A 14,200-nucleotide genomic window follows, 5' to 3' on the forward strand; every position below is an offset into this window, starting at 1 on the left:
GTGGTTAATAGCTACATGTGACGACTAGTGGCTATTGTATTGGGCATTGCCCGTATAGAGCAATATCATTACCACAGCAAATTCTTTTAGACAGTGATGCTTTTGAGTGTGTTCCATTCTCTTGAGACTTTTATCATAGGCCTTTTTCACTCATCTGCAAATTGCAATGAGCATAACTACCCTCTGTTTTGGCTAACATTCCTAAATTGGGCTGCTGTGCTTTTTATTAAGGATGCAGTACATTGGGAATCTGCTCTTGTCGGATCCATTAGACATTCTCCTTCCACCTGCTTTCTCTTGCATAGATGCTTATATCACACCAGTATTTTTGTTTTTTTGTTTTCCAGACACAGGGTCTCGCTCTGTTGCCCAGGCTGGAGTGCAGTGGCTAGATCACAGCAACTTTCTGGGCTCAAGCAGTCCTCCTGCCTCAGCCTCTTGAGTAGCTGGATTACAGGCACATACTATCAAGCCTAGATTTTTTTTTTTTTTTTTTTTAAAGTAAAGATGAGGTCTCACTCTGTTGCCCAGGCTGGTGTTGAACTCCTGGACTCAAGCAGTCCTCCTGCCTCAGCCTCTCAAAGTGCTTGGATTACAGTCATGAGCCATTGCTCATGTCCCCAACCAGTTTTGTAACTATAAATGGTTTGTTTCTATTTGTTCACTTCTCTGGGTTTGGGAATGAGGGGCCTTGTCCCTTCATTTTCATGTAGATGTTCATCAGTTTGTGGTTTTACTAGAGAAATTCTAGTTTCTTTGATTTTTTTTTTTTTTTTTTTGAGACAGAGTCTCTGTCGCCTAGGCTGGAGTGCAGTGGTGCGATCTCAGCTCACTGCAACCTCCACCTGCTGTTCAAGCCATTCTCGTGCCTCAGCCTCCCTAGTAGTTGGAATTACAGGCATGTGCCACCACACTCGGCTAATTTTTTGTATTTTTAGTAGAGACGGGGTTTCACCATGTTGGCCAGGCTGGTCTTGAACTTTTGACCTCAAGTGATCTGCCTGCCTTGGCCTCCCAAAGTTCTGGGATTACAAATGTGAGCCACCACACCTGGCCGTTTCTCTGATTTTTATGGGCTACTTAGGGATGTTCACAAGCTGCATTTTAGCTCCTGCTGTCTTCTAAAAGTTCCATTTTTGGCCTTTCAAGTTCTTTTCCTCCATAATCTTTATAATTAACATTACGAAGTTCTGTAGTTTCTGTTCTGCCCCCTCCTTTACACTCTAAAAATGCTCCCCCTGCCTGCCCATTTCATTTAGTATTTCCCTTTTTTTTTTTTTTTTTTTTTAATTTGAGATGGAGTCTCGCTCGATTGCCAGGCTGGAGTGTAGTGGCGTAACCTCGGCTCACTGCAATCTCTGCCTCCTGGGTTCACGCCATTCTCCTGCCTCAGCCTCCCGAGTAGCTTGGATTACAGGCGCGTGGCACTACACCCAGCTAATTTTTGTATTTTTAGTAGAGTCTGGGTTCTCCATGTTGGCCAGGATGGTCTCAATCTCCTGACCTCGTGGTCCGCCCACCTTGGCCTCCCAAAGTGCTGGGATGAGCCACCGTGCCCAGCCTATTTAGTACTTCTTTACTATCAAAATAATCGTCCATTATTAACTGATTTAGCAAAGTTGGGCATGCCCCTCAGTCTCTTTCCACCTTTAGTTGTACCATGTTAAAAATGAGAAAGTTATATTCAGGTTTTTTTTTTTCACAGAGGAACATTGCTAGGTTTCTCTGTTAGCATTAGCAGGGTTTAATATTAACAGTAAGTATGTCCATGATGCTTTAAATACAGAATGCTATTTTTGAGCAGAGTAGAGATGAACTTCTAGACAGTGGAACTTAACTCATTCACAGAGAAATGTAAATGTGATCTTCTCATAGAATATTTTTTCTCATGGGATTTATCTACTTGTGTTCTGTTATCCCTTCAATTGTGTAGCTGAGGGTGCTTATCTTACTGAGTCGGTCTTACTGTTTTTTTCCCGGGTTTTATAGTTTGTTCTTGCTTCTGAACAATCAGCAGTTGTTTGCCATTATTGACTAGAGGTCTAGGGCATAGATTTTCTTGATCTGTTTTTCTTTTAATGTTTGAGTTCAATGGATAAGGGAAACGGTTGTATGCATGTTATTGCAGACATTCTCTGAAATAATTTTTAGCCACAAGGAAATAGCTCTATTTCTGTGAGTCACCATTTCTTCTTATATAGTGATGGGTAAAGAATTTAATTTTGGAGATAGAGATTTATGACTTCCAGAAAGAAAGCTGCAAAAATGGAAGTTTCCAAAGAATTTAAGATTTGCTATAATAAATGCTATCATATATTGGTGTTTGTGATGCAAATATACATATCTGTGTATCATATATTGGAGTTTGATTGAAAATCGGAGTTTGAGATGCAAATATAGGTATCTGTGGTTAATGCAGTTTTCCTAAAATGTCATGATTTTCAATGGCAAATAAGTTATTTATAGTCGTTTTTAAGGATAAGCTCTTAATGTGTTTTTTTTCTTTTTTTTTTTTTCAGCTTCCGATAAAAACAGGACAGCAGAACACACATACCAAAGTCAGTACTGAGCACAACAAGGAATGTCTAATCAATATTTCCAAATACAAGTTTTCTTTGGTTATAAGCGGCCTCACTACTATTTTAAAGAATGTTAACAATATGGTGAGTATTTGGGTTACTGTGTTTTGGGGAATTTGCTTTCTTTTGTTTTTGATTAAAAAGTTTAGAACAGCATATTTTGAAGTATGGAAAGTGATTTTCTGTGGACTTTGGATATAACCATTTATCTTATTTTGTTTACGAGCACAGATAACCTTTTTAATTTTATTTTGTAAAATTTTTAATCAGCTGGGTTTTAGATTAAGTGAGCACAAGTAACTGTAACTTTCATTTTAATTTATTATTTCCCTTAGAAACATCTCCTATCCTTTGTGACCATATCTCCTTTTCCAGTATGTTTCTTGAATTAGGATTTCATAGAGCTTTGGGGCATACATGAATTGACCACAGTAATCTATTACACATATTTTTCTTTAGCATCTTGTTTGAATTTACATATGATTGTCCCAGCCCTAAGTAGATGATAAAATATGATCTTATAGTCCTAAAATGTGGATTGATTTTTTTATGAAGATATTAATGTGTTTTTTCTTCCTTCTGTAACCTGTGACAGATTCTGTAGTACTTACCCTGTTGTTGAAACAGTTTTTCTCAAATACCAGTTTCATCAAATAATTCCACTGTTAAAAGCTCATAATTTCTTTCTTCTTCCCATTTTCTAAAATCAATTGACATTTCCTAGACTTCAGAGTACTCCAACTGTTCTCCCTCTGTACCTTTGAACATATAACATCTTTTTCTCAAGTGATCCCTTCCTCTCTCTAAATTCCTATTTAACATCTCCATTCTAAGCTGTTTCAAACTAACATACTCCGTTCATGGCAACTGATCTGGATTTTTCTTGATTAACTCTGAACTCTCTGCCAGTCTTTAGCATTTATGTATGTATGAATAAATGAATGAATGAATGAATGAATGACAGGGTCTCATTCTGTTGCCCAGGCTGGAGTGCAGTGGTGCAATCTCGGCTCACTGTAACCTCCCCCTCCCCAGTTCAGGTGATTCTGCTGCCTCAGGCTCCCCAGTAGCTGGAATTACAGGCATGTGCCACCATGCTTGGCCAATTTTTTTGTATTTTTAGTAGAGACGAGGTTTCACTATTTTGGCCAGGCTGGTCTTAAACTCCTGACCTTAGGTGATCCACCTGCCTCAGCCTCCCAAAGTGCTGGGATTACAGGTGTGAGCCACCGTGCCCAGCCTGCATTTATAATCCCAGTTTGTATTTGTTTGTATTGAGTTGTGAAACAACTTCTGGTTATAGATTGTGAAGATTGTTCCCCCTCCCTTTTTTTTGAGATGGTCCTTAGGTTTATTAGATAATATTCTAGTATGACATTGAAAAGACATGAAGTTACATTTTTGCCTTATTCCCATATTTTAGATACTTTTTCTCTTGTTCTATTTTATTTTTTAATTGACATACAATAATTGTACATGTTTATGGGTACATATTGATGTTTCAATACATATAATACATAGTGATCCCACTAGGGTAATCAGCATATCCATCATCTCAACATTTATCATTTCTTTGTGTTGGGAATATTGAATATTCTCTTGTTATTTGAAACTATATAATGTTAACTATAGGCCAGGCGTGGTGGCTCACGCCTGTAATCCCAGCACTTTGGGAGGCCAAGATGGGCGGATCACGAAGTCAGGAGATCAAGACCATCCTGTTTAACATGGTGAAACCCCATCTCTACTAAAAAAAAAATACAAAAACTTAGGGGTTTGGCGGCATGTGCCTGTAGTCCCAGCTACTCAGGAGGCTGAGACAAGAGAATGGCATGAACCCAGGAGGCGGAGCTTGTAGTGAGCCGAGATGACTCGTAGTGAGCCTGGGTGACGAGTGAGACTCCATCTCAAAAAAAAAAAAAAAAGTTAACTATACAATGTTAACATAGTCATTCTACAGTAGTACAGAACACTAAGTCTTATTCTTCCTATAAAGCTGTTATTTCTGTATCCTTTAACAAATCTCTACCCACCCCAATTCCCCCTACCCTACCCTTCCTCCCTCTAGTGTCCTCTCTTCTACTTTTTACTCTTTTTAGCTTTCACATATGAGTGAGAGCATGTGGTGTTTAACTTTTTGTTAGCGTCATCCTTGGTGTGTTTTCTTTTAAGAAAATTGCTTACACAATACCCTAAACTTACAAAACTAATAAACTGGAGGTGTAGAAAATCATTTACCTTCTTTATGGAAAAAATTAGTATTTTCCCCCCAAAAGCAGGACCACTTATAAATACATAAAGAGATTTACGGAAAGACATTTAACACTTTTTGTAGCTCCTCTGTTGCAGTGTGTGGGGCACAGTTTAGTATTTGCACATATGAATATGTGGCTGTGTTCCCAGTTAGATTGAAATATTTTAATATTTGGGACCCTCTTTTCAAAACAAAACAGCATTGTTTTATTGGCTTTCATTTAGTGCTTATTAAATAAGTTTTCAAAACCATAGTCTCTTGTTAATAAATACATATGTAGTATTCATTTTGAGGATAATGAGTACTTAAAATTCACTGTGGTGCTATAGCATGTTTTTGCTATAAAAATTAAGACTTTGATTATTTCGCGGCATAAAAGTATAGTTAAATCCCCAATTCAAGATTCTGGTACAGATCTATATGTGTGTGTAAATCCTACATACTTTTAAAGCATGAAGCAAAACAGCATCTTTTACTGTTACAAGGTTAATGGCAGACTCTAATAAATGCCATTTCTGTTTGCCTTAGAATTTAGTTTTTATGAGGATTAGGATAAAATCAGAAATAATATATTTAAGTATAGTATAATCTGGGAGATAAAATAGAAGACTATTGTTGATCTTTTAGTCTTTCACTTTTCAGATGTGTGTTGATTGGTAGCAGAAAGTGAAACTAACTTTTATGTTCTGAATATCTTTTCTGTTAGAGAATATTTGGAGAAGCTGCTGAAAAAAATTTATATCTCTCTCAGTTGATTATATTGGACACACTGGAAAAATGTCTTGCTGGGGTAAGTAAATTGATATGAAGTAGGCAGACTTTGTGAATTTAATCTTGAGAATGATCTTATGTCCCAAAATACAGATGTGGACCAAGAGGACAGTCATATGGACTTTTATCTGAGACATATAAATATGAGTTTTGTTAATATAGCTGACCTGGTGACAGACAATTTTTCATGAGAAAATTCTCTCATCTTTTGTAAATTAAACAGATATTAAGTTTACTTATAAAATGTTATGTTTCAGCCACGTATCTGCCTCTCAAGTATTTAAGAAAATATTTTATGAAGAGATCACTATTTGATTTAACGGATCTCTCAGAGAGTTGTGGGAGAATGCGATTCAGAAGACCAAGAGTAATCTTGTATTTCCTCCTATATGAATATGATTTTAATATTCTACTTTTCAAATTTATGTAAATGAGAACTTAAAAATTAAACCTATTAAGGATAGATATTACCTTGAGAACACTTGTTTTATGTAGACACACACATATGCGATAGGTATGTGGAGGAGGAGAGTACCAAACATTTATTTCTCTGGTTTCCTGTAAGTTGTTACCACAGTGTATTTCAACCATGACTTAATTTGAACTTTTTCAAGAGTATTTCTATTGTGTAAAGAAAGTATTTCTATACATCATTATCCTTAATTCTTCCTGGAACATGGTAAGAGTTTATATAAATATATAAATTAAATACCTCCGTTTTAATGATCTGCCTAGTCCATGTGTATTGAAATTGACTCATTTCTTATGTTCTCTCTTCCTTTGGCTCAGAATTCAGAATTTTGTTTTTATTCAGAATTGCTTCCCTCTTCACATATGTTGCAGTTCTCTATAGTAAAACTAGTTGAAAGAGACCTTAATATATGAGGACTGATAGTGTGGTTGAGAAGTGTTGGTGGAAGTATTGGGATAGGGAATTGAAAAAAAAAATTATATTGACACAACTGTGTATCCCTAGGGAAGGCTGTAAGCCAAAAAATCTAAGCATAATATATATTTTTTTCTTTTGAGACAGAGTCTTACTCTGTGGCACAGGCTGAAGTGCAGTGGCATCCTCTTGGCTCACTGTAACCTCCACTTCCGGGGTTCAAGCTATTCTCATGCCTCAGTCTCTCAAGCAGCTGGGATTACAGGCATGTACCACCATGCCCAGCTAATTTTTTTGTATCTTCATTAGCCATGGGGGTTCACTGTGTTGGTCAGGCTAGTTTTGAACTCCTATCCTCAAGTGATCTGCCCATTTTAGCCTCCCAAAGTCCTGGGATTACAGATGCGAACCACTGTGCCTGCCCTAAGCATAATATTTTAAATTTTCTTATTAACCCTTGATCATATTCCAAAATTGTGGAGACAGTGTTTATAAGTTTTCTACTTAAAATCGAAGGTGAGCTAGTTGTTTTAGCATGGTATTTTCCGTTAACTTGTGATATGCTATTGTTCATGTGTAAAATGGAGTGAAAGAGCAAAAGAGCTGTTACATAGGATGATGGAATTGGGAAGGTGGGCAAATTTTAAACTTTTCTTGAATCAGTTTTTTCCAGTGGTCTTATTACTTTGACTGCAAATTACCAGTATATCAGCCACACCCATGACTGAATGGTGGGGTGTGGGATCATTTATTGCCTTGTTCAGTTTCACAGCTTTTCTCCATTAACATTTGTAATTGAGAGGTAATGATAAATGTATTTTGGAGAATGATTACTGATATTATTGGCCTCTGTTTGATTTAATACTCTTTGAAGATAGCCTAATTGAAATGCTAATAAGTGGGCCTAGTATAACTTATATAGTGCATAAAATGTATATTACCTTGCCGTGCTCTACTGTTGAAAAATGTGTATGCTTCTTCATTAAATTTACGATTTAAAAAATAATGCTATTTATATTATTGAACAATTGTTTTATTTCCTTCAGTGATTTTACAAATGTTTCTTGTATCTTTAGTTTTATTTTTTTTTTTTTTTTTTTTTTTTTTTTTTTTTTTTTTTTTTTTTTTTTTTTTTGAGACGGAGTCTCGCTCTGTCGCCCAGGCTGGAGTGCAGTGGCGCCCTCTCGGCTCACTGCAAGCTCCGCCTCCCGGGTTCACGCCATTCTCCTGCCTCAGCCTCTCCGAGTAGCTGGGACTACAGGCGCCCGCCACTACGCCCGGCTAATTTTTTTGTATTTTTAGTAGAGACGGGGTTTCACCGTGGTCTCGATCTCCTGACCTCGTGATCCGCCCGCCTCGGCCTCCCAAAGTGCTGGGATTACAAGCGTGAGCCACCGCGCCCGGCCGTATCTTTAGTTTTAAATCAAAGTAAATTGAGGCAGTTTAAGAAGAACGGAGCTCACAAGTACGTTTGTCATATACATAGTTGGAATAGTTAAGTGAAAGAAAAATACTTACCAATATGTTATGAGTGAAATTTTGTAGAATTTGAGGAATCTTAAGTATTTTTGTTCCTGTGAATATGACTATTATTTAAAAGATTTAATACTTCTCAGATTTTTATTCGTTAGAGTTAACATCTGTATTGTTTGGTTAGCCTATAAACAAGAAATAGGCATTGTAATGTGAATTCACAGGTTTTTGTGAAGTCTGTTTATGTACTGTCCCTATGTTTCAGTGTATTTGCATCTGAGAGTGCTTGGATTGCAGTTACAGAATTGAGCGTTGCATACAATTGTACACATTTTTGTTCTTTGCCATCTTGCTCAGTGTTATTAAAATTCTTATCCGCATATAGTTATCAAGACTGTTAGGTGAAATAGTAATGTGGAACAGCATACTTACAGGATAGCTTATCCATTGATTGTGTGTTAATTGTAAAGTATATATTTACTTTACAAAGTAGATATTTCAGTGTTAACACCAAAGTTATCAAACTTGGTGTCAATAACGGGACCACCTGGCCTTATGTTCTCATGGTGTGATGTAATATAACCTATAGTGAATCCCCTAAACTGTTTAACCTCAATCTAATCAGACCATTAGGTTTAAATTTTAGCTTACAGAAAATATACAGGCTGGGCGTCATGGCTCACGCCTGGAATCCCAGCACTTTGGGAGATCGAGACAGGCGGATAGCTTGAGGTCAGGAATCCAAGACCAGCCTGGCCAGCATGGCAAAACCCGATATCTGCTAAAAATACAAAAATTAGCCAGATGTGGTGACACATGTCTGTAGTCCCAGCTACTTGGGAGGCTGAGGCAGGAGAATCACTTGAAACCAGGAGGCAGAGGTTGGAGTGAGCCAAGATTGTGCCACTGCACTCCAGCCTGGGCCATAGAGCGAGACTCTGTCTCAAATATATATCTATATATATTTATACAGTACAGTAACTAGAAGAGCAAATCAACCTATGTCACTGGAAAATAATTAAATCAAGGATATGGAACATTCTGTAAGGCAGCTGCCCCACTTAAAGTCATGGGAAATAAGAGTGGTGAATATGGGCCAGGTGTGGTGGCTCACGCCTGTAATCCCAGCACTTTGGGAGGCCCAGGAGGGTGGATCACTTGAGGTCAGGAGTTCGAGACCAGCCTAGCCAACATGGCAAAACCCCGTCTCTACTAAAAATACAAAAATTAGCTGGGCATGGTGGCGGGCGCCTGTAATCCCAGCTATTCGGGAGGCTGAGGCAGGAGAATTGCTTTAACCCTGGAGGTGGAAGTTGCAGTGAGCTGAGATTGTGCCCTTGCATAGAATAGTGAAACTAAGGAAACATCATGTTGCAATTGGTGAACTTTTTTGGATCCTTATTGAATAAAAATGCCTATGAAGGACATTTTGGGGGCAGTGGTAAAATTTGAATTCAGACTTGGTATTAGATGATACAAGGGAATTGTTTATTTTTCCTTGGTGTGTTAATTGTATTGAAGTTACATTAGAGAAAATTCTTAGTTTTAAGAGATGCCAAGGCACATGGGGTGAAGTACTCTGTTTATAACTTACTTTGAAAAGATTCAACCAAAATAAAATTACTTTGAGTAAGTAGTGTCTGTTTTGGTCAGTCTGCACAAAGGAAGTGTGATGGCTCACCCCGGAATTTACTTAAATGTTAAGACAGATGACACAATGCACTCATCAATCAATATGAGTTAAGTCGATTCTGTAATTGTAGAACTCACAGCAAACTGGGGATTCCCAGGGAAGGGCTCATTTGATGAACAAGAGAGCAAGCAGGAATGGGAGGACTAGTAAGGATGGGAGGGGGATTGAACTTTAATTGTGATTATGGGGTCAGAGATGGAACCATCCTCTTTATTTATCTATAGACAGATGTAGCAAATGTGATGAGACATTAACAGTTAAATCTAGGTGCTATGTATGTAAGGTGTTATTTTTGTTGTGTGTGTGTGTTCGAAAATTTTCATAATAGAAAATGTTTACAGGTAAAATTAAAGTTCGGAATAATGTGATTATTTCTATTTTAGCAACCAAAGGACACAATGAGATTAGATGAAACGATGCTGGTCAAACAGTTGCTGCCAGAAATCTGCCATTTTCTTCATACCTGTCGTGAAGGAAACCAGCATGCAGCTGAACTTCGGAATTCTGCCTCTGGGGTTTTATTTTCTCTAAGCTGCAACAACTTCAATGCAGTCTTTAGTCGCATTTCTACCAGGTTAGTGTATAAATTCCACATGGGACTACTGAAGTAATATGAATATTAGAAGTCTTGTTTTTTGTCTACATAAAAATAAAAAGTTAGTGGAAATGAAGCTTTTTTGTTTTTGAGACAAGTTCTGTTGCCCCTCACAGCAGCTTCGACCTCCCAGGCTTAGGCGATCCTCCTACCTCAGCCTCCAGAGAAATGAGTTTGTCTGGGCTTTCGTAGAAATTTTATGCATTAATATCTTTGACATTTTACTTGTGTAATATTGTGATATTGATATGTGCAATTAAGTAAGAGCACTGTTATGAATGTGAAAGTCTAAATTTCAGATAAAAATATCTGCCGTGAGCAGGCTTTAAAAAACAATACTAGGTGTGAACTTTTGGTTTGGCTTTTTAAACATATTATCCCTTTAAATGAAACTACCCAATCAGATGGAATAATGGAGAGTAGTCAGAATTCAAATACTTTCACAACTCTACCCTTTATCACAAGATCTTAGGTTACCAAAAAAACAAAACAAAAACAAAAACAAAAAAAACCTAAGTGATGTGAAAACACAAGGAAGTGAATAATTGCAAAGTAGAATTCTCCAGAAAGTGGACTGCATTTTAAATGTATGTAAAATACTGCCATTTATTGAGTATTTACAGCACTTCCTTTGCTGTCTCATCCTCACAGTAACCCTGATGATACTTCCCTCATTTTACAGGTGAGCAAACTAATACTCAAAAAGTTTCAGGTGATGTGCCAAATAATGGAGGACCCAAAATTTCTAAGTCAGGCTGGCTTCAGAATTTATATTAGTTTCACTATACCAGATTGCTTCCCTATCTATTTTAGCCACATTTTGATGAAATCCGTTTTATAAAATATACTTCTGTTTTAAAAGATGTATCAAAAATATAATTTAAGCTTTTATTGATGACTCAAAATCATCCTGAGCATTAGTTGTGATATGCCACATACAGGTGGAGAAATTAGTATAGGTAGTGCCCTATGGGATGGAATTATAAGTGACCATAGCAAGTAACTGCAAATTATTGTTGTGCACATGATTTGCCTTTCTAAGGCAAGTAAAGTCAAATGGGTTATTAACTTAAATAGAAACTATAGCACAAATTATATAGTGATTCGTGAATCGAAGACTAATACCGAATAGAGAAAAACAATCCTCTTTGTTGGTGCCTGCATCTTTGGCTCGTCAGTGTTGTACGAACAGTGGACTTTGATTAGTCAGATTTACCGATTCCTTTGTTGTTTTCCAGCAGGTGTGAAAGACAACATACATCACCATTTGAGAATTTGTGTTACGGTTTTTTGGGGGGATTGATTAACTTCAAAGTCCTGCAATCTTTTTAATCAACAATGACATTTCTATAATTAAGATCCTAGGCAGCAGTATTTTTCAACCTCAATGCAATTCTTGATCCAAAGAAAATTAAAGTTTTATTTAATAGTATATTATTGATAATCTTGGGTAATATTTATATGATAGAAAAATGTTTTCATGAAATCTTTTGAGCAGTAACATTTTATATTCTGAGTAATAATACAGTGGTTGAGTCAGCAAGGTAACAAATACCTAGAGAATAGGAGGGTGGAAAATTGTATTTAATAAAAAATGCAAACCTTTTTCATTTAGGTGACTGCTAGGCCGGCCTTACTATTTGAAACACCTATTACATTGAAGTTAGAAAGTGACACAAAAAAACCCAAATGTCTTTTAGTCTATCAATGTATGAACTGCCTTATAGAACACAACAAATGTACCACCTTGGAAAATTCTAGAAAATTTCTAGTCACCAAAGGTTTTACTTTATGGGATTTTGCAGCATTAGCACATGTAAAAATAAGCAACTTTTGTTTATTTCCTGAATCTGGTTCACTGTTGCCAGAATAGAAACCAAGTGTCTAAAATTTTATTAGCTTTCAGAGGACAGACTGCTCAGAAATGGCATCTATGAAATAACATTTGTTTCCGACAACTGCATTTGCAGTTTCATTTAGCTTGTGTCAGAAATAGGAGCTGATCTTGTTGAAGGATCACTCACCTAAAAGACCATTATGATGGTTTAGTTTAGGTGGGAACATCTCATGCTGTCATAGTATTAGGTGACTTAAAATATATGTGTGGCTTGAATGGTAGTTCTTTCTAAAGATTGATTTTATACTTTATATATAATAGATGAATCAGTATCATGAAGATGTTTCATGTTTGTCCATTCTCCCCGTCAATGTTTCTCCTTTAAGATTAAGATTTGGTTTTTATATTTCTGACCTTTTTCTTTAGGGGAAGATAGGCTATAGATTTATTTATTTTATGTTTTTGAGACACAGACTCTGTCACCTAGTCTGGAGTGCAGTGATGTGAACATGTCTCACTGCAGCCTCGACCTCCTGGGCCCAAGAGATCCTCCCACCTCAGCCTCTTGAGTAGCCAGGACTACAGGCACGTGCTACCATGCCCAGTTAGTTTCTTTAATTTTTTTGTAGAGACAGGGTCTTGCCATGTTGCCCAGGCTTGTCTCGAACCCCTGGGCTCAAGGGATCCTCCTGCCTTGGCCTCCCAAAGTGTTGGGATTACAGGGTGTGAGCTACCATGCCTGGCTGGCTATAAATCTTAAGATAGCTTTATTTTTCTCTGGGAGTATACCATTTTCTGTGGCTCATAGTATTTATGTAGCGGAGTAAATGCTTTCTCCACAGAATTACTCCACAAATGCAGTTGATCTAGTTGTTTTGTAGTGAGAAGGTGCTTCAGAATTTCTAATTGGATATACCACCAGAAGCAGAAAACTCAATGACTTTAAAAGTCATTTGATTCTTTACAGTTTACTATTTGGTTCTATACAAATCTGTTTGTTATGGTTTCTTACTCCTTTTTTAAAAATAGTTTTCAGTTTTTTTATATGTCTGATCATTTAAAACATATTTTATGTTCTCTTTAGTATTGTTTAATATTGATTTGTTTGTGCTGATTCATTCATAGTGAATTGTTTCATCTCAGTTTTGGAATCCTTGATTGCAAAGTTATCTTTAGTGTGGCCTGTATTTTCTTCGAGAATCCTTGTAGCCTTGGGCTGAGGAAGTGTTCTAGTGATGGTTTTGCATTTGCATTTGCCAGGTGCCCAGTTCTGGAGCTATTTTTTTCTTAATTTCTCAGTCCCAGCCTGTATGGGCAGTATAAATTTGAACCCTAAACTCTTAGAAGGTAAACAGCTCTAGATGACTTTTTTCACTTTATCCAAAGTTTATGCAGAGCAGGTAAGCTTCTTTGTGCTGGTAGGTTTTTTTCTTTTTTTTCTTTTTTTTTTTTTTTGTGGAGAATGGGGGCGGCAGGGGGAGTGCGTTGTTCTTTCTAGTTCATGTTTTATGCAGGGCCCAAGTTAGAATCTTGAATTATTAGGGTACAAGGCTTTATATCCAGTCTCCATGTGGATATTAAGCCCCAAGCTCCTAGGTTAAGGAGATCAAAAACCTCACTCATCTTTCCTTTGTTGCAGGGCCGGGTCATGTACTCATGCACTTAACTCTCTGGTTTTCAGTTTTCTTCTTCTTTTCTGGACCTATACATTTAAAATATCTTTCAATATGCCTAGTCTTTCTAGATGTTTTAGTGATAGGTTTTCTACTCTTCATTTCTTTTGCGCAGACTACCCTTTATTTGATTTCTCTGCTTCGGAAATGATGTTTAACCTTTACAAAATACCTGCTCCCTATAAGGGTACCAGACTATAAAAGGGACAAAATTTTTCTCCCATTTTTCACAAACAACCACAAGAGTCAACGTTTCGGAAGTTGGTGTTGCTGATCTATGATGTTGTGTTTTCTAAGGAGCCGTACTCCATATTTCTATGCTCTTTGCAGCAGCCATGGAATTTTTAGCATTGAGGACAACCTCATTCCCAGCTTGAAATGCTGAGCTTTTCTTACCCTGATGATAGGAAGAGAGTTCATATAAGTGCTTAGAATAGTT

The 14,200-nt window shown here is 37.0% G+C and overlaps 1 protein-coding gene across 6 annotated transcripts in view; it reads left to right on the plus strand.

Moving 5' to 3' along the window:
* The window catches only part of NF1 (neurofibromin 1), a 295,569-nt gene that overhangs the window by 60,717 nt on the left and 220,652 nt on the right, over positions 1–14,200 (plus strand). For all 6 annotated transcript variants that reach the window (XM_063628603.1, XM_055255928.2, XM_063628607.1 and 3 more), the window contains exons 2-4: positions 2,520–2,663; positions 5,540–5,623; positions 10,040–10,230. In XM_063628603.1, coding sequence (XP_063484673.1) covers positions 2,520–2,663; positions 5,540–5,623; positions 10,040–10,230 — 419 coding nt within the window. The remainder of the gene's footprint in view (positions 1–2,519; positions 2,664–5,539; positions 5,624–10,039; positions 10,231–14,200) is intronic.

This window comes from Symphalangus syndactylus, chromosome 20, assembly GCF_028878055.3.
Source record: "Symphalangus syndactylus isolate Jambi chromosome 20, NHGRI_mSymSyn1-v2.1_pri, whole genome shotgun sequence".
In the NCBI taxonomy this organism is placed as follows: Eukaryota; Metazoa; Chordata; class Mammalia; order Primates; family Hylobatidae; genus Symphalangus; species Symphalangus syndactylus.